Source organism: Fusarium verticillioides, chromosome 7, assembly GCF_000149555.1.
Source record: "Fusarium verticillioides 7600 chromosome 7, whole genome shotgun sequence".
NCBI lineage: Eukaryota > Fungi > Ascomycota > Sordariomycetes > Hypocreales > Nectriaceae > Fusarium > Fusarium verticillioides.
In genome coordinates, this window is record NC_031681.1 from 1526794 (window position 1) to 1545440 (window position 18647).

An 18647-nucleotide genomic window follows, 5' to 3' on the forward strand; every position below is an offset into this window, starting at 1 on the left:
TATTTGACCGTGAAGTCTAACTTGCCCCTAACTAGCACCAAACTTCTCGGAAGATGCCGTCCACGCCGAACAAGGGTCCGGGATAGTGGTTTCGAAGGACGTCGACCCTGGCCGGGGCTGGAGTGCATGCAAGATATCCCGTGGTCTGCTCAATTGGTGATTCCAAAGGCATCTAAGCCGCAGATCATCTGAGCCGCCTGTTCCATACATACATACCGACTCCATAGTCGACGTTTCTTGGCACCATGTATCGTCGCTTCTGCAGGGAAGAACCATCCAGAGGGAAATAACCGTTGAGGAATAACACCGCGTCTTAATGCAGGGGAACAGAATGCTACAATACGAGACGTGATGCCCACAACACGGGTCGGTAGTCGAGCGGTTTAGACCCTGGCCGGCTCCGGCATTTCTCGACTAGTTCATGCCATCAGAGGGTTTTAGTGCACCTGCAGTCCAAGATCGAGCTGAGACGGTCTCTTGCTGGGTGAACTCACGCCCTGCTTTTTGCCGCTTTTATGCTTGCATCGCCTTGATAGCCTGGGGTCCTGGGCAACCAGACTCAGACAAACCAGGCCAAGACAGGTTCAAGGGTCCCCTGGCCCGCCTTAGTTCACCTGGCTAGCCCTCTGATATCCTGCCGCGCCTTGTCTCAGTGAACCTTGACTTGACAGTGACAACCCAAGCCAGCCAAACCAAACCAAACCAAACCAAACCAAACCAAAGACGACAACATGAGGAAGATCGCGATGCCTTGTAGAGTTAATACAAGCGACTAAGCCTCACATTAAGCCGAACGAGCCGCAATGACTACCTACGTACGTGTTCGTATCAAGCTAAAATTAACAGCAGGAGAAATGCCTCTTTGATCTGACCAGGAGATGCTGAGTTTTTCCCCCAGTAACATTCGAGGACGAAGAGTTTTCATACGAACATCATAATGAGGTAGAGAGACTCTGTAGGTAGATCTTTATGCCTAAGTTGCAGTCAACGACTCAGGGCAGCTTTCAAGGCCATACATATTCAGGAACCATTGTCTTAGTGCCGAGCATGTATGATCTGTTTTGGGATATGCGATGTCAAGAGTAGAAAAGACCCTGGGCGGAGATTCCTTCTTGGGCAATATCTGTTGGTCCTTCCTGGTGATAGTTGTCAGTTCGTTGTTTGGATGTGATGGAAGCGAGGAAGGAAGGAGATGGGCATTCGTTTATCTATACCTACCTTACCTTATCCACGTTTCTCCGATCCAGCCAATTTGTTTCTATACAACATCACCATCAACACAAAGTCATAGACACTGTCAATCTGCCTGTCCAACATGAGTGACGACCACAATCTCCTGTCCCGTTTGTATGCACCAACGGTTTACACATGACATGAACTCAAACACAACAACACTACACAGACCATCAATCAATCACATCACGTCACCCCCTACTCCCTACAGCTGCTACGACTGTACTAAACGTTTAGGGGACTTCCACACCCACCACCGGCCTCCACCACGCGCGTTGTCGACGGCCGACGTCTCCACCGATTCCTTGTCTTTCTCGCAGGGCAGGGCATGGTTGTGAACATGGATTACATGGCTAGCATCGCCATGGAAGAGATACAAGAGGAGAGATGAGTCCAAAAGCGGCCCAACCCTGAACCAAATTCTCCAAAGCTATCAAGTCCCAAGAGCCAGACAGACGCTGCTGTTTCTCTACCCCACAGTCGCACACCGGGACCGTGCACGACAACCTCTCTAACCTATCGTGATCGCTGCTATTTGATTTTCTACCACTTAAGGTCCCCACCCTTCTGTGATTCTGGGCCTTAAACCCCCAGCTTCCACGACTCAATCTCTTCCACCCAAAGACCAAGGGCCCTTCTTGCACCTCTTTCAAACACCACCGAGAGTTCAGTTCGCAACTTTCCGAAGAGACGGATTTCTTTCCTCACGGAACGTCGACTCGTGCGGCCTGGTCCGATACCCATTGCATCACTGTTGAATCGACCTTCCTAACGGTTCTCAATTCACTTCCGCCAGTTCCTTCGCCCCAGCCGGGGCGCAGACCAATCCCCAGCTTGCAGTGCGGGGAGTCACTGACTACATACGTACCCGTTGGTTCTCCATAAACTCCCCGGACGACTTCGGGTTACCTCAAATCTCAACGCTCTTGCGCTGCAGCGTTTTAACCTGCACAACAGCTGCCGCCGCCAACCGTTATAAAGATTTCGTTTCGCACAGCCGGGCTGCACTCGCAAGCGTGAATCCCCTGCTCAATTCTGTTGTTTCGCTCCATCGCCGCAACCACACCGGTCCGGTAGATTTTGTTTTACAATACCGGATTCCCGGCCTCGGAAGGCCCGCGTCGCAACTCTGTTCCTGGCAGAGCCATGTCCGGTCGTGCCGTTTCGAATTCTCAACATGCCCAGCAGTCCTTCGGTTCCGGTCCTCAAATCTATCGCGACGTCGCTGAATTGCACGCTGTGCCATCTCCGTCTCACGGCGCCTTGATGGATCACTCACATTTTGACGATTTCGCGTTTGCTTACCAAGGTCTTCCTGACCAACCTTCTCTCGTTTCTCTGGCCGATCACGCCCACGCCCACGCTTCGCAATCACCCACTGCATTTTCTCAGCACCAGGCGATGTCTGGACTCGCACACAACGGTTTGCCATTTGGCACCCTCCCTGGAGGCAACCGGAGCCAGAGCATGGATGGCTCCGATGCTCCTCCAGATAGGACGTCTCCCGCATCCAATGTCCTCGAAGATTCGGCTACAGATGAGTTTGGATTGGCTTCCCGTAGTCGTGCAGATGCCACGGATTTGGGCGGTAAACCCAAGGAGGATAAAGCCGATGCCACACCGGCGTGGAGTGAGCTGAAGACAAAAGCTGGCAAGGAAAGAAAACGCCTACCGCTCGCGTGCATTGCATGCCGCCGAAAGAAGATCCGCTGCTCGGGCGAGAAGCCTGCCTGCAAGCACTGTTTACGCTCTCGTATACCATGTGTATATAAGGTCACCACTCGAAAGGCGGCGCCACGAACAGACTACATGGCCATGCTTGATAAGCGATTGAAGCGAATGGAAGAACGCATTATCAAGGTCATTCCCAAGTCCGATCAGGAAGTAGCTTCGTCCGTGACTCGGGCCGTTGTTAAACCAGCGATACCAGGAACCGTACCTTCAAATAAGGCAACCAAAAAGCGTGGCGCCGAGGAAGCCTTTGGACCTGATCTAGAAGCGTGGGCCAAGGCGCCCTCGAAGCCCAAGATCGATGGCGATGATAGGCCCAGTAGCCTACAAGTACAGGAAGCCGAAGAGAATAAGCTTCAGCATGAAGGCACTGAGGCACTACCCTCCAAAGAAATCCAGGAGCACCTGGCCGAGGTGTTTTTCGACAACATCTACGGTCAATCATATCATCTTCTCCACAAACCCAGTTATATGCGAAAGCTGAAGTGAGTTCTTTCAAGATCAAAACATGTGTGTCTTGCTAATGGTCCACAGGAATGGTACGCTGCCCCCAGTGCTTGTCCTCACAGTGTGCGCTGTAGCTGCTCGTTTCACTTCGAGCCCACTAGTGAATTCTTCGGGACCAGAGTTCCTACGCGGCGAAGAATGGGCGTCACACGCTCGAGATATCTGTACCAGGCGATACGAATGGCCAAATCTCACAATTTTGACCTGTCTCCTCATTTTGGGCCTTCACGAATTTGGAACATGCCAGGGTGGCCGTAGCTGGGCTTTGGGCGGTCAAGCAATTCGCATGGCCTTCGCCCTTCAGCTGCATAAAGACCTCGAGTATGACCCCTCTGGTCGTACTGGTCCTAAAAAACAGCTTAGCTTCATCGACCGAGAAATTCGACGACGTATAATGTGGGCGTGCTTTCTCATGGACCGTTTCAACTCTTCGGGGACAGATCGGCCCATGTTCATCAGAGAGGATACGATCCAGATTCCTCTGCCGGTGAAGGAGAAGTACTTCCAATTCGATATGCCTGCTCCAACCGAGATGCTCGATGGTCAAGTTCCTCACCCAGCATCACCCAATGATGGGCAACTTGCTGATGCACGAGACAACATGGGAGTTGCAGCATTTCTGATCCGAGCCATCGCCCTCTGGGGACGAATCATTACCTACCTTAGCCAAGGGGGAAAGGATCTGGACCCAAACCCCATGTGGGAGGACGAATCTCAATATGTGAAGCATCTCAACGATGTTGTGAATCTTGAAGCCTGTTTACCTTCGTCACTCAAGTACTCCGCTGAGAATCTTGACGTCCACAAGACAGAGAACACGGCAAGTCAATTTCTTTTCATGCATATCTGCCTGCAGCATAACATCCTTTTTGTGAGTCGAGCAGCGATGTCAGCGCGAAAGCAGCAAGGTGTTCATGATGACTTTTTCTCTGAAGCGAGTAAGAGGACTTTCAGTGCTGCGAATCAGATATCTGAGCTCCTTCGCGAAGCCGAACAATCGCGATGCTTTGTTTCGGCACCCTTTGCTGGATACTGCGCCTTTTCCTCCACAACAGTCCACATACTGGGTGTCATATCTGGAAATCCCAACATGAAGCCAACAGCCGAAGCCAATCTGACCACCAATGTCAAGTATCTTCATAAGATGAAGAAGTATTGGGGCATGTTTCACTGGATGGTGGAGAATGTGCGCACTCAGTATCGAAATGCCCTAGACGCTATGAGAGCTGGTGCAAATCTGCAAGACCGTGCAGCGCAATCGTCTTTCCTTCAATACGGAGACTGGTTCAACCGGTACCCGCATGGCCTCTCTGATGCCGAATTCATGGACCCTGCCACCCATAAACGGAAGGATTCGGGAGCAGATGGCGTTCTGGAAGCGAAGCCCGAGCTGCAATCGGTGGAAGAATACTTCTCCACGCTTCCAACACCCCAGAGTGTTGAGCTTAAGGATACCATTCGCGCTGTGGGACCTAAGAGGAAGCAGAGCGCCAAGAAACAAGCTGGTTTGCCGACTCAGTCAGGTCAGCATCTCGAGTCCATACAAGGGACAGACGCAGACTCGGTCTCTGGGGCTCAGGAACGTAGGTTCTCGGGTGGATTGGGACTGCCCTCTAACAGTTACAATCCTCTCGCAGTATCAAACGCGCAAAACCCAGCTTTTAGCACAGCTATGTCACCTATGAGTCCAGCCAACATGACGGCGTTCTCCCATCATGCCCACACCCCCACATTCTTCCCTCCTGAGTTGCTAGCCATGAACTTTGGACAGGGCGCAAATGGAAATATTGACCCCCTCGATCGTCAGCTTGTCTTCGGGGGATATTCCTTGGACGCCAGCACGGGGTTGGGTGGTGGTCAGGATATAATGAGCGGCCTTGACTGGGACGCTGTTGCTTCGGGAACCCACTCCGATGGAGGCTTACAAGGTCGGCGATCTGCGGCTAAGGCGGGCATGAATGGGCAAGCAGCTGGTATAGCTGATGGAGCAGGGCTTAGCGGACCGGAAGCATCGTCCGCATGGTTCATGCCATTCAACATGGAGCCTCCAGAGATGGGCCAAGATCCCGGCTTCAACATGGGTGGAATTGACCCATTTACGGGAGTATTTGGGGGAGGGGGTAGTGGTTTGGCAACGCCGAATGCATTGGGTGGGCTACAGCAACAGGGTCCTTAGGAGGGACTGTCGGAGTGGTTAGCCTGGGTAACGCCATATTCCCGGAGGTCTTCGCGGCCACACAAGTTCACTGGGCCACGATATTGACCTAGGCAGTGTGGCCAGAAGACATTGTCAGCCAGGACTTGAACCTGAAGGCCACGAGCCTTGGGTGATGTCTTATATTTTTCTCCTTTTTTTTCTTTCTTTGTTTTGTTCGTTGTAACTTTCCACATGGGAATCTGTACCAGAGATAAGGCTGGATTTGGTTGGGTATTGGCGAAGAGGCATATTGAAGTTTGTATGGCGAATATTGTCGGACGCGTCATCTAACCGTGGGGGGAAAGGAAAATTGTGTTTTAAGTACTTGAGATACCATCATACCCGTCATGCTCATTGAGAGATTAGTTGACATTCGTTTGCCAAGAGATGAGATAATTCGCTAAGAATATATCAAAGTTTCTAAAATGTTGTTGAAATGAATGCATCTTGCTTTTGTGATGGGACGGGCCCAACTCTTCTACTTGAAAAGACAGCCTAATGTAACTAGAAATACAAGATGAACGCCTGGTTCTTATTATGCTATCGCAGTGGTATCTTGATCGATCCCCCCAACACCCTTCTATTCCTCCGCTGTAGTGGTAGTAGCACTCTTCTTGCTCTTGGGCCTCTTTCGCTTCTTCTTCCTCTCACCAACATCGCCTACCACGTTATCCTCCTCGCCATCTTCTTTCTTGTGCTTCTTCTTCTTATCACTCGCGGGCTCGATCACGGCGCCACCAGCGTCTTCATCGGCAGAGATCAAGCGCTCGAAGCCATATGTAGGACCGTCGCGCTCGTACTCCTTTCCAAAGATCTCACGACGCCACTGGCGTAGACGAGCCTTCTTACCGAGACGCTTCTTGTCTTTACGCTTCTTCTCCTGGTCGCGGAAGGTGGCAAGTTTCTTGAGTCCAGCATAGTCGTTGAGGGCAGCGTCGGAGGGAGCGAGGAGAATATCGCGCGCGGTCATTCCAAAAGATTGAGGAGAGGTCTCGCGGTAGCGGAAAGGAGCATGAGATGATTGCTTGAAGATGGCATGGTCGGTAAGCTCAAGTTTGGAGTCCACAAGAGCCTCAAGCTTGGCGCGCTCCTGACGAGCTTGCTTCTGGGACTCCTTGCGGGCCTTCTTGTGGTCTGTCTTGCGCTTCTTGGAGGCCCGGCCATCCTCGTCCTCGTCTTCCTCATCCTCGCCTGCCTGGGCGTTGTCTTCGACATCACTTAGGCTAATGTTTGGCTTCTTTTCATCGTCCTCGAAATCTGGAATGATATCCTTGATGTCGATATCATCATCCCATTTTGGCTTCCTGGGGTGCTTGGACTTCTTCTTCCCGCCTTCTTGTTCCTCGTCCTCTGATGCTACAGCATCGTCTTGTTGAGCATAGTAATCGTCACCAAATCGCTTCCTCATCTCCTCTTCCCACTTGTCATCCTCCCATGCCTCGTCGAGGAACTTGATCCAGTCCTCATCAGTCAGATCCTTGCCCGCATTGCCAGCTGTGCGCTTGATCTTGCGCAGCTTTTCCTGGGCCTCATCAAGCTTGAGCTTCTTTAGACGAGCCTTCTCCTCACGCCTCTCTTTCTTCTCGGCCTCCTTGCGCTCACGTTCAAGTTCACGTTGACGCTTGCGACCAGTCTTCTCCTCACGCCTGACTGATTTGGCTGCGGCAACATCACGAGCATATGATCGAAGGAATTCGTTGCTCCGCTCTGGGTCCTCGAATCGCAAGTTGTAAGCCTGTTCGAACTGGTCGGCGCGGTCATCATCATCCTCTCCTTCATCCGACTCGAACGCTTTCCAGTTCGAACCATCTGGGGGGACCCAGGCACGCGCGCTCATGAAATTCGATAAGAAAGTCTCAGGGTTCTTGTCTGCGTTGGCAACATCAACCTCGGTGATGGCCATGGCTGCTTTGCGCGAGGGGTGTACAGCATTTGAGTCCGTCTTTTCTGTCTCCTTTCGCTTCATGAAACCACCGTCCTCGTCGTCAGAGTCCTCATTGGCGGCAGCATGCATCTCAGCCACGATTGAATTCTTGAGGACATCTTGTTCCTGGTTGTAGGTCATGGGTACATCCTCGTCGGCATCCTCGGCACCAGTGTCGCCTCGCATGTACTTTTCTCGGTGGTAGTCCTTCAAGTAGACTGGCTTTTCCTTCTTTTCTTTCTCGGTTGCAGTGGCGGCGGGGTCATCGGGCTTGTAGAAGGTCACTTCCTTGTCGTAGACCTTGGGATCCTTGTTTCGAATGGCTTGGAGAGTGGCAGAGATCTGGGCGTCGAGATCTTCAGTAGCAAGAAAGCCATCTTCATCTTCTTCTTCGTCAGACGAGGATGACTCGTCGTCGTCGTCATTGTCTGGTTGCTTTCCTGTATTCTTGAACTTCTCCTCTAGTCTTTGTCTCTCTTCTCGCTTCTTGTTGTGCTCGAAACGACGGGCAAAGTCCTCGTTCACCTTGAAGCCGGTCGTAGCGATAGCGGCGCCTCCATCTTCTGATTCGGAGTCGCTATCATCGAGGAGGGTGCGTTTGGTGTTTTGGGGATCCTCGGTGGACTTCCCCATGATGGAGATAGTTCTTGAGAGCAAGCAAGGGATTGACTAAAGAAGCAATTGGTCCTGCGTTGAGAGAATGAGTGTAAGAAAAGACTGCAACAAGCGACACTATCTTTATCGAGAGACCCAATTAGAGCTTCCATGCGCTTGTATCAACTTTTTTTTTTCTGCCGCTTTGAAAATTTGGCGGGGAGTCGGAATATGGTGAAATATAAAGCCGAGTAGATTGACGTCAACCAATCAACGGCAACTCTTTTCTTAGCTGTCTTGAGCGCTGGCAGCGGCTGCATGTGGCTTCGTCATCAGGGAACCGAACTGACCAACCCCGGCCACTAAAAGCCTCTAGAAAAGCGCCTGGAACTGGGCCCTTTCGCCGCTACGGCTGCTAGGTACCTCCTTAGGTACACTCTATGCAGGGTGCTTCTACAATACTATACGGAGTACCGACTCGACTGACCTCCACTACTAAACCAACCTTGCGGTAACTCTACCTTACTTACTGACGTCGCGTCTTTACCTCCTCTGCCCCAGGCACCTTTCATCAAAACCATTAGCCTCCCGATAATCGTTCCGTCTTTAATAACCCTCCGTCTACGCTACGTGTCCGCCTTTTTACGACGATATCGATCTTCCGACTTGCCTCAACCATAAAGAAACTACTTCGTCCAACTTGACCTCATCTCCGAGCGATCCCGCAATCATGGCCGACTCTGCCAACACCCCAAAGCCCAGCAGCAGCGTCAAGCTGGTGCTTCTCGGTGAAGCCGCCGTCGGAAAGGTGAGCTTGATCAACCACATGCTGCGAAATCATCTCCTAGCATACTAATTGAGCTCATAGTCGTCTCTCGTTTTGCGCTTCGTTAACAACGATTTCCAAGAAAACAAGGAGCCCACTATTGGTGGTATGTATCTTGGACCTCCCCAATACCTTCCATTACGTCGCTGACAGTTGCGCCAACAGCCGCTTTCTTGACCCAAAAATGCAATCTTCCCACAAGGACAATCAAGTTTGAGATTTGGGATACCGCCGGCCAGGAGCGCTTCGCCTCGCTGGCTCCAATGTACTACCGAAATGCTCAGGCCGCTCTCGTCGTTTATGATCTCACCAAACCCACATCTCTGATCAAAGCCAAGCACTGGGTCGCAGAGTTGCAGCGACAAGCATCTCCTGGCATCGTTATCGCACTGGTTGGCAACAAGTTGGATCTGACGGGTGACTCGGGTGCTGGTGCTGATGGTGAAGATGGCGAGGAAGGTGACGACTCTGGCGACGCACGCAAGGTTCCAACAGAAGAGGCTCAGGCATATGCGGAAGAGGAGGGTTTACTATTCTTTGAGACCAGTGCCAAGAGCGGGCATAACGTTACCGAGGTTTTCACAGCCATCGCAAACGCCATACCCGAGACTTCATTGAAGAGTGCTAGAGGAGCTGGCGCATCGAATGCTGCCAGCCGGGCAGGCGAGGAGCAAAGAGTAAATCTCGGTGGTCCCAAGGATGTTGGTGCTAAGGATAGCTGTGCTTGCTAGACGGAGTTGAGTGGTTTATGGGTCGATGAGGGTGAGAGGATGAGTTGAAGGTGCACACGACAATTGATTTTGTTGCACGTTATGCTGCCCTTTTCCTGCGAGCCGTTTGCTTGGGATCGATGCTGAGGAGAACATGGGAGTTGACTCTGCGGTTTTTGTCTTTCCTTTTCCTGTTATTACCTAGCTGAGTTTTGTTGCGGCATGTATGGAAAATTATTAGTGGTCTTGTCTATCTCTTTCTCGTAATAACAAAACTGATGGACTGGGCATATACCACTTCCAGAAAGGGTTGGGCGAGAGTTTCTTTGATAACAGGAACTACTACTAAGGCGCCGCCAGTGTACCTCTCATGTGCTCTGCCTAACAATATCAGTCGCTAGCCTAATCCAAACAATGACTCAATAATCATTTCCACTTGTTCAAGTCCCCTGCAAACTCAGTAAATTACGTCTCCATGATTAAGAGTCATTCTGGTATCTGAACGCTCTGCTAGTTAACTATCGATCATTTCAGCTCACCTCACACCTCAGTACGAGTTGCGATGATTACCTTACTCAACCAATCCGCAATCGAGGCATAATTAATGGTTAGGCGTTTGCCCTTTAGCCCAGCAAATCCTAACCTTATCATTATAGGTATTCGGTACTTGTTCATTTCATGCTGTTTTGGTCGTTTGTACGGAGTACCTTATATCACAACTCTCTTATTGGTCACGTGATCACAGTCGGATTCTGCCGCCTCTACCTACTCTGTACCTGTTGGGCTTGGCGTGTGCCTGTGGCCCACTCTTTTTTACACGATTTTGAACCTCATCAGAGCCCTTTAGCAGCCAGTTGCTGTTGGCCTTTGCGTCAGAAGCAAACAGGCCTGGCTTCTTCTCTCTTTATACTAATCATTTTTTTCCCCTTCACTGTTCTTTGACCGAGTTGAATTACTGCATAAGTACCTACCTTTACTTAGCTCACTTCGTAATTCCCTAACGTCGCGCCAATCAATCACAGTGACTGTGATTCTGTTGCACCAGAACCTTTGAAAAAGATCGGCCTTGCTGCATATCTGCCTGAGCAAAACCTCTTCCTCCTCTGCTCTCCTCTTTTCTTTCTACCATCATTTCTTACAACACACAGCCTTCCCATGACGCTTCTTCTGCTATCTTAGGCTCTGTCCTTGGTTTCGGGGCTGCTCCGTCACAGATCAGCAACATATCGCCATGGCATTAACAATCACGGAAGCTCAGGCGGAGCTGATTCGGTATGTTACACAGCCTGGATGAAAGACCGCGCCAACGCGCAAGCTAATGCTCTTCTGCAGGTCTCTTGCGCCCGACGATATTCCAATCAAGTTGCGATGCGCGATCTGTAGTAAGCTCGCGGTCAACGCCTACCGTCTTCCTTGTTGCGAACAGGCAATATGCGAATCTTGTACGCGATCGGTCCCTGCAAGCTCGCCCACTACATCCTCGTGCTAACACTGCGTCAAGGTCAATCCAATCTACCCGCGTCATGCCCTGTTTGCGAACACTCACCCTTGTCCGCCGAGGACTGCAATCCCAATAAATCATTGAGGACCACAATCAGGGTCTTCCTGCGCACTGCGGAGAAGAAACGCGAGGCAAGCCGACCGAAGGAAGACAAAGACTCAGAACCAGCGACGCCGGTTGAGGCGCCTAAACAGAATCTCCCTACAACCGAAACATCTGCCATCGAGACACCCATAGAACAGATTTCGGGGGGCGACGCGCCATCATCAGTACAGGTCTATAGCGCCGAGGGGGTAAATGAAGGCGCTCCTGCTCCACGCGTAGTCCAGGTACTTAAACTTCTGATTCTCGTCAAGGACTTTCCACTAACATATTTCTTTCAAAGGAGAATATTACTCATCATGACGACACTCCTGCCACTGAGAGTCCGAAGCAAGTTGAGGCAGGTGATGCTCAGGGCGCACCTGCCGACGGCAGCATAGAGGATGCGCCCATCGACAACAAATCCGACGAGCAAACTCTTGTAACACAAAATGGTGAAGGAGGAATCAACGGTGTCGACGGAGAAAACGAACAACAAATGGAGGCCGAAAACGGCGAGGATCAAGACCAAGACCAAGACCGCGATCAAGAGAAGCCCGATTCCGACTCAATGAATGGCAATTATCCGAATGGCTCATTCTCCAACTCTGGTGACTTCAACCAGATGCAGATGATGATGGCTATGCAGAACGGAATGGCGCCAAACTCTTTCGGTGGTTTCCCCATGATGGGTAAGTTTACAGTGAAATGAATCAGACAGCGCACACGTGACGATAAATGCTGACATGTACGTCTATAGGTATGCCGGGCATGGGCATGGACCCAATGACGATGCAGAACATGTACATGAACGGTGGCTTTCAAGGCATGGCAATGAACGGCATGGGCGGTTTTGGAGGTGGATTTGGCCAAGGCTCCAATAATAACTGGAACGGTTCACAGTCGTGGAATTTCGACCAGAATAATTACAATCAAAATGGTCCTGGCATGGGAACTGGTGACTTTGGAGGCTTTAACTCAGGATTCCAGACAGGATACAATCAAGGTAATTATGGTCAACTCAATGACTATCGCCGCAACACTTTCGGACGTGGTCGAGGCCGTGGCCGTGGGTACTACGGAGGATATGGCCGTGGAGGTTACCAGTTCGGAGGCAACCCAAACTATCACGATCAGACCCAAGGCCAATTTCCGCAGGTTGGGCCCGGTCAGAATGGCCAGAATGGTCAGAACGGTGTCGATCAGGGTGATGGCCAGCAGCAAGTTGATGAAAGCGGTCAGCCCATTCAGGGCGATAGCACTGAGGGGCATGTTGATGCCGGACAAGCTGAAGGATCCAGTGAGGCCATAGGCAATGCGGATGCCGCTACCGGTGATGCTTCCTCTACAACACGTAATACGGGACCTGGAAACTCAGATCTTGGTCAGGGTAATGTTTCCGGTGCTGTTCGTCCAGTTGCAGCCGCTGATGTCCCTCTGAATGCGCCTACTGGGCCCAAGGCTATGAGACAGGGGCTCCCTAACACAAGTCTTCATCATCTTCGAGCACGCGGTTACCAGGTGGGAAGTGAAGTCCCTCCCTCTAAACCGGTTGGAATGAGAGATAGCCCAGCAGACCGAGGCCGATCCCGGTCCAGGAGTAGTTCTCCGGCTCCAATTCCTACTGACGCTCGTGAAAAGGACAAGGATCGTGACACCCGTCATGAGCAGAGCAAAGAGCGACCTCGCGACCATGACAAACGCGACCGAGACCGAGACCATGACCAAAGAGGATCAGCATCTCGAACCGTCAGCAGAAGTCGTAGTCGCAGCAGGGGACATCGAAGCTCTCGTCGACGTAGGCGTCATCGCTCAGAGTCTGTTGAGGACGAAGGCTATGATGACGATTCGCGACGCAAGAAGTATAGAAGCCGGCGTCACTTTCACGACGATGAAGAGTCTTCACGGTCCAAGGATAAGGATAAGGATGAAAAATATACTGACCGAAACCGTTCCGCATCGCCAGCTGAATCCAAAAGATCAAGCCACCGCAGCCGTCGAGATAGAGACTCGGACAAGCGGAGGGATCGAGACAAGGACAGAGATGACGATCGCAAAAAGTCCAACCACCGCCCCTCCCAGCGGGATAGAGACTACGACCGCGACCGCCGACGGGAAAAGGACAGAGACCGTAGTGACAAGGAGCGCAACGAAAAAGATCGCAAAGATCGACATCGGGATAGGGACCGACGCGATCGCGATCGCGACCGAGAAAAAGAAAAGGACAAGGATCGGGAAAGTGGCAGAGACCGGGACAGAGAACGGGACCGCGATCGCAATCGCGATCGAGGTTCGAGATATAGCAGCAGACGCGAGTCAATCGATGCTGGAGACTCGAAGCCTATCTCTGGTCCTCGCGGTCACGACACGAAAGTCAAAACCAGCTCTTCGAATCGCACCGAGCACTCTGGAAAGGACCCCCACACGCTCGAACGAGAGGCCCGAGATCGCGAGCGTTTGCTCAAAGAAGCGCAACGTATCGCTGGTATGGCGGGTTGGAAACGTAACCGGGGCGATGACGGCGACGATGCAGGGTCGCGTAAAGGCCGTCGGACCGGCTCGTCAACGTCTGCTGCTGCATCACGTCAAAGCGAAGTTATTAATGGCGGTGACGAGGAGGAGAGAATGCGAAGACTCGAGGCAGAAAGGGAGGGTGATCGATGGGGTTAGAACTCAAACGGTCCTCCAAGAAACGTGTCCCCAAGTCGATAAGGCAATGAAGGGCATGTTCTGATCATTTCTAATTCTCCCTTAATCTCAAAGCTTTACAAGATGAAAGCAACATCTACCCTCCTTTTATTTGTTCACAATCAGGTTTTGGCGGCTGATGCATTATGCGGAATCAAATCTTCCTTGTACGAGTAGCTTAAAAAAAAGAAGGGGGAAGGGAAAAGGTTGTTGCATTAAAATCAGAAACACTTACACGAGTTTTCATCGGGATGCCAGCTTACGGTTCAGCTAGGCAACGGGGGGCGAGGAGCGAGGACCATGGATCAAAAGACTTGAAGATATGTTTGCGGTTAGAGGTAGCAGGGCCTTGCTTGGCAATTTTGCAGGTATCGTGAATCAAATACTGTCTTGAAATGAAGACGCGCTCTTGGAGTCATCGTTATATACAGTCAGCGTTGAAGTGAGGTCGTCTATCCATCCTTGAGTTACACATTGCATCGACTTTGCGTAGGTATATTGCATAAAGGCAAGCAAGACAGTCGTCAGCATAGCTGTCACTGGGACATGGTAGACAAATTCTTTGAGGCGTATATCGGCACGGCCTTAAGAAGTCTTCCAGTATTTATTCATCCCCTTATTCTACGTCCCTCCATTTTACCACGTAATAAAAAGTCCACACTACTTCCTACCCTCCTCACCATGCGCAGTCGTCAGTTGTCATATAAAACTCACATCAGTAAGTGTTTCGGCTATTCAGCCATGTCTATCATCCGCAACGCCATCTCATATGCCCTCGAATTATACCAATATCACTCCTAGCTCTTGAAGTTTTCTCTTATGCATTGAAATCAACTATCCCCTTCCTCGAGTCTTTTTCTGTGTTGAACTTGTCTAGTAGATGCCCTGTGTACGATATTGGAATGTGTCATAGCTGAGAAAGGTCAATACGCGGTATTCGAAACTCAGAATGAGGTTTCACTTACAGTCGAGTGTAGTAACTGCCAAACGATTTGGCAACGAGATCATCCACGAAATGTTCCGCTTCGTCGGCGCTCAGGTGAAGCTGGAACCTCTGTCGAAGGGTGTTTGTCACTTGAGCGATGCCAACTGCAAAGCAGGGCATCCTGGAGTCATGTCCCATCATCGCTACCAGGTCAATAATGTTGTCTGCCGAGCGACGCAAAGCTGAACAGCGTGTTAGCACAATTCTCAACTTCGTATTTCTGGTGTATCTTGCCTTGAAATGCTTGCTTGCAAAGTCTCTTGTAGTCTTCAAAATCAGGAGAAAGTGGTCCACCCAAAACATCAACATATTCATGCGTCAACTTGAACGGCGCCGCCTCAAACCCAACTGAGCCAGGCGAGTTGGAAAGCATAAAGCCAAAGTCGATGTGGATAATATGGCCTTCGCTGTCCACCAAGACATTGCCGTTGTGTCTGTCCTTGAGTTGGAGAACGTAAGAGATGATGCTGTATGCCGCCAGTGACTTTTTGAACGCATCAACGCCAGCCTGAAACTCTTTGCTATCAGGTTGGCCAAAAGCTTTGAGAAAATGGTCTCTCAGTGTCGCAATGCGGTTACGAGGGTTCTGACCAGACTCAACGGAGGCCAGCGTTAGACTTCGCTTCAGAGAGTGGAGAGACACGCCGCTCGTAATGGTTTCGATCAGACCCGACGACTCTCCAGTTACTAGAATCCGCATACGTTTGACCCAGACATCGGTGCCGGCATCAACCCAAATCTTATGACACACATCGATGAGCTGGCAAGCAAATGCCTCTTGTCGAAGATCAGCTCCGGTCTTGACGATGACACTAACGAGATCCCAATTCTTCATCCAACCATAAGGCGATGATTTGCGAATTCGTTCCTTCTTAGCTTCCCAAGCTTCACCAAAGACGGCCGCACTAGGGTCATCACGATCTCCACGCCGTTGGACACCACCAGTCTTGATATCGTTCTCCATACGCTCACGTCCTGCACTAGCATTCAGATTCGGGTCAATCTGCACGTCTTCCTCCAGGTCAGGGTTGTGTACAGGGATCGGCGTTGTGCTGGCTTTGGCGATAATTGTGTCAAAGGTTGGGCCTTGCTCGTCAACATCAAAGCTCTTCTCCTCAAGGCTCTGCATGCTGGCGATGATCTTGGCTCTGATAGCAGCTACTTCCTGCTTTGGACGCTTTCCGCTGGTGGCTTCCAGCTGTGCAAGCATCTGAGAAGCAGTTCGCATGTGCGTGGCTAAGGCACCGAAGTCAGGCTGATCAGCTGGTGCGCTTCGCTGAATGGGCATAGTCATTCTTCGTGAGACGGGTCCTGGGCTGTTAGATCGCGAGGTTCCTGTGCCCGATGACCGTGGCGTTGTCAAGTCCAATGTCGAAGACGACGTTGTAGCTCCACTTGGCAGACGCTGAGCAGTATGGTTCTGCGCTGGTCTAGAAGAGACTCTAACTGGCGACTCATCGATACCCTTTAAAAGTGGTGAGCTTCCCAGATCGCCCGAAGCAGGTTCAAAGACACTGTCTAGAAGAGGCTCTGGCGCCTTTACCGTGGGGGAGAGGCGAGGCGAGTCAGAAAGGTCGAATATACGCTTTGCGCGAACGCTACCTCCTAGTAAGCTGTTAAGGAGTCGGTCATTTTCGGGTTGGTCAGGGTCGAAAGAGAAGTCATCTCTTAAAACCTCTACCATGATCAGATAAGGGACCTTCTCGGCGCTATTGAGCACTGTCGCTTCAGCAGGGTTCACACGAACGATACGGTGATGGCGGCTCTTTCCAGGCGATCCATTAACCAGAGTTGGGGGGCAAATGACGGGAATGTCGATCTCGGCAGGCAAGTCCTGTGATATTAAAGCCAATTCGGCGCGCAATGCGCTCATTCGAGCGGGTTTGGGGACTAGCACTAATCGGTTCGAGATGCCTTCCAGGGCGGTCAAGAATTGTGTTTCTGACCTGAAATAATGTTGTCTTAAAAGTCTCGTCTTTTGCACTGGCGACATGTCGCTGACAGTAAGGACTGCTTTTGCGTGGTGCGAATGCCGCCGGGTTGCGTTGTCGACTGGGCGCTGCGCATTGCCTGCTGAGTTTGGGGTCGTCGGTCTGGTAGTAGGTTGAGCTGATGGCAGTGGAAGAGATGAGGTGCTGAGCTTAGCTTCCAGTGATCTCAGCTCAAGAGCGGATGGCCGAGTCGTCCCGGCTGGTGTCTTAGACCTTTGCGGTGGAATAATCACCGAAGGCGGTCGAGGACTGCGTGCAGGCTTGGGCGAAGAATCTCTTGACCCTTTAGGATCTGGTGCACTAAAGGTCCGTCCATTATCTCGGGCACGCCGCGATCGCGAGTTTCCGACGGTCACTGTGCGAGCCCTCGTGGGCTTGGGGTTCTCCTTCGGTTCCTGTGTTTCATTGCTGATGGGTTGAGGCTTGCGAGCTTGGGCGACTGCGAGAGGGCCAGCCCACTGAGGAAACATGGGCAGCGCAATACTAGCAAGGACGAAACTAGAAAGTACCGTGACTGGTAGGACGTTTTCTGTGATCTTTTCATGACGAGCGGTATCAGCAAGACCAAACACAATGTGCTGGACCTTATTGTAGACACGGCGACATGTCTGAAACGAGTCGGATTGCGGATTCGAGGAGAGATCGTGAAGATATGTTTGAAAGAGCCAGAATGTCTGCGCACGCAATTGTCAGTTCTCTTTTCGCCGTATCCCAGTCAATCGCCGGTTCCCATGACGCGGTGGCTCGCGCACTCCATCCCACAGGGTTATCGATTGAATATCATCACCAAAACGTACCAGCAGCGCTGCTGTGACGGATTCTTCACACAGGTCCATCAGAAACTCTTCTAAAGCCATTGACTCATTGTGCACGCTGATTATGAGGTGACATAATTGCGGTAGGAAGAACTCAATGTCCTCGTAGGGAAACTGGCGGAGCTTCTGGCAGAGAACATAGTGAATTCCCACGTGGTCGGCATATCGGCTATTGCGACAGGTGGCATTAGCGATTGGCGACGTCGGAGAGGGCGGAAGAAGCGAGAACGAAGAGGTATAGCAAAAGTGTACGGCGACCAGTATCGCTGGCTTCTGTAGGACGTGCAGGGTTTTCTAGGAGACTCACGAGAGGTATGAGACGGGGAGAAAGGGGTTGGAGTTGAAGACGTCGGACTCGAGGAACCTCTGAAGCAAGTCCCACGACATTGGTTTTGGTTTACGCGGGGGAGCGAGCGCCTGTAAGGGACAGCTGGCGGTTCGTCATCTAGGGTCTGAGCTATTAAAAAAAAATTGAAGGAAGAAATACAGGATATCGCGGCTGGCAGGCAGGCAGGGGATCGGGCGTGACAGGAGAGAGAGTCAATCAAGAGTCCATTCGCATGAGTGACGACGGTTTCAAGCTGGTTGATGTTCGAGGTTGACGAAACGGTCCAAGCCCAAAGTCAGTGGAGGATGATTTGTTCTTCAGAAGATTTACAGGAGTCGTTGCGGATATTAGTGGATAATGTTAGGGAGCCGGAACGGACAGCTCAGGCCTTGGCATCCATTTGTAAACTAACTTAGAGCTCTCACCTCGGGCAGAGAAGTATGTAAAGGAAAACGATCGATAGCCCAATCAGAAAGCTCATTGAGCCCCTGAATACAGTACCTGGACTACGAGCAGGAGGCACGGGGGGTCCAATT

At 51.3% G+C, this 18647-nt stretch overlaps 6 protein-coding genes across 8 annotated transcripts; 3 read left to right on the forward strand and 3 right to left on the reverse strand.

Moving 5' to 3' along the window:
* Positions 1 to 699: 699 nt before the first annotated feature.
* On the forward strand, positions 700 to 6260 carry FVEG_07022 (hypothetical protein). 2 transcript variants are annotated; one of them, XM_018895507.1, is made up of 3 exons: positions 700 to 815; positions 899 to 3449; positions 3499 to 6260. In XM_018895507.1, the coding sequence occupies exons 2-3, from the start codon at positions 2380 to 2382 to the stop codon at positions 5645 to 5647; spliced, it is 3219 nt and encodes a 1072-aa protein (XP_018752787.1). In that variant the 5' UTR covers positions 700 to 815; positions 899 to 2379; the 3' UTR covers positions 5648 to 6260. The 2 variants fall into 2 exon arrangements, with proteins under 2 accessions (XP_018752787.1, XP_018752786.1); XM_018895506.1 differs by having other exon boundaries at positions 700 to 3449.
* FVEG_16001 (hypothetical protein) lies at positions 1816 to 1977 on the reverse strand (the record flags this gene model as incomplete). The annotated part of the gene is made up of 1 exon (XM_018905229.1): positions 1816 to 1977. One exon carries the CDS (start codon positions 1975 to 1977, stop codon positions 1816 to 1818), a length of 162 nt encoding a protein of 53 aa, XP_018752788.1.
* FVEG_07023 (hypothetical protein) lies at positions 6045 to 8380 on the reverse strand. Its single transcript, XM_018895508.1, has one exon. The coding sequence runs from the start codon at positions 8223 to 8225 to the stop codon at positions 6249 to 6251; it is 1977 nt and encodes a 658-aa protein (XP_018752789.1). The 5' UTR covers positions 8226 to 8380; the 3' UTR covers positions 6045 to 6248.
* Positions 8381 to 8440: 60 nt separating this feature from the next.
* Positions 8441 to 10168, forward strand: FVEG_07024 (rab family, other). The gene is made up of 3 exons (XM_018895509.1): positions 8441 to 8994; positions 9055 to 9118; positions 9178 to 10168. The coding sequence occupies exons 1-3, from the start codon at positions 8917 to 8919 to the stop codon at positions 9741 to 9743; spliced, it is 708 nt and encodes a 235-aa protein (XP_018752790.1). The 5' UTR covers positions 8441 to 8916; the 3' UTR covers positions 9744 to 10168.
* Positions 10169 to 10503: 335 nt separating this feature from the next.
* FVEG_07025 (hypothetical protein) lies at positions 10504 to 14429 on the forward strand. The gene is made up of 5 exons (XM_018895510.1): positions 10504 to 10994; positions 11055 to 11164; positions 11224 to 11552; positions 11609 to 11996; positions 12065 to 14429. Exons 1-5 carry the CDS (start codon positions 10954 to 10956, stop codon positions 13972 to 13974), a joined length of 2778 nt encoding a protein of 925 aa, XP_018752791.1. The 5' UTR covers positions 10504 to 10953; the 3' UTR covers positions 13975 to 14429.
* Positions 14406 to 18411, reverse strand: FVEG_07026 (phosphatidylinositol 4-kinase). Of its 2 annotated transcripts, XM_018895512.1 has the most exons (6): positions 18271 to 18379; positions 18091 to 18213; positions 17766 to 17952; positions 15212 to 17642; positions 14958 to 15159; positions 14527 to 14905 (listed from the first exon to the last, which is right to left on the reverse strand). In XM_018895512.1, the coding sequence occupies exons 2-6, from the start codon at positions 18168 to 18170 to the stop codon at positions 14866 to 14868; spliced, it is 2940 nt and encodes a 979-aa protein (XP_018752793.1). In that variant the 5' UTR covers positions 18171 to 18213; positions 18271 to 18379; the 3' UTR covers positions 14527 to 14865. The 2 variants fall into 2 exon arrangements, with proteins under 2 accessions (XP_018752792.1, XP_018752793.1); XM_018895511.1 differs by having other exon boundaries at positions 14406 to 14905; positions 18091 to 18411.
* Positions 18412 to 18647: the final 236 nt, after the last annotated feature.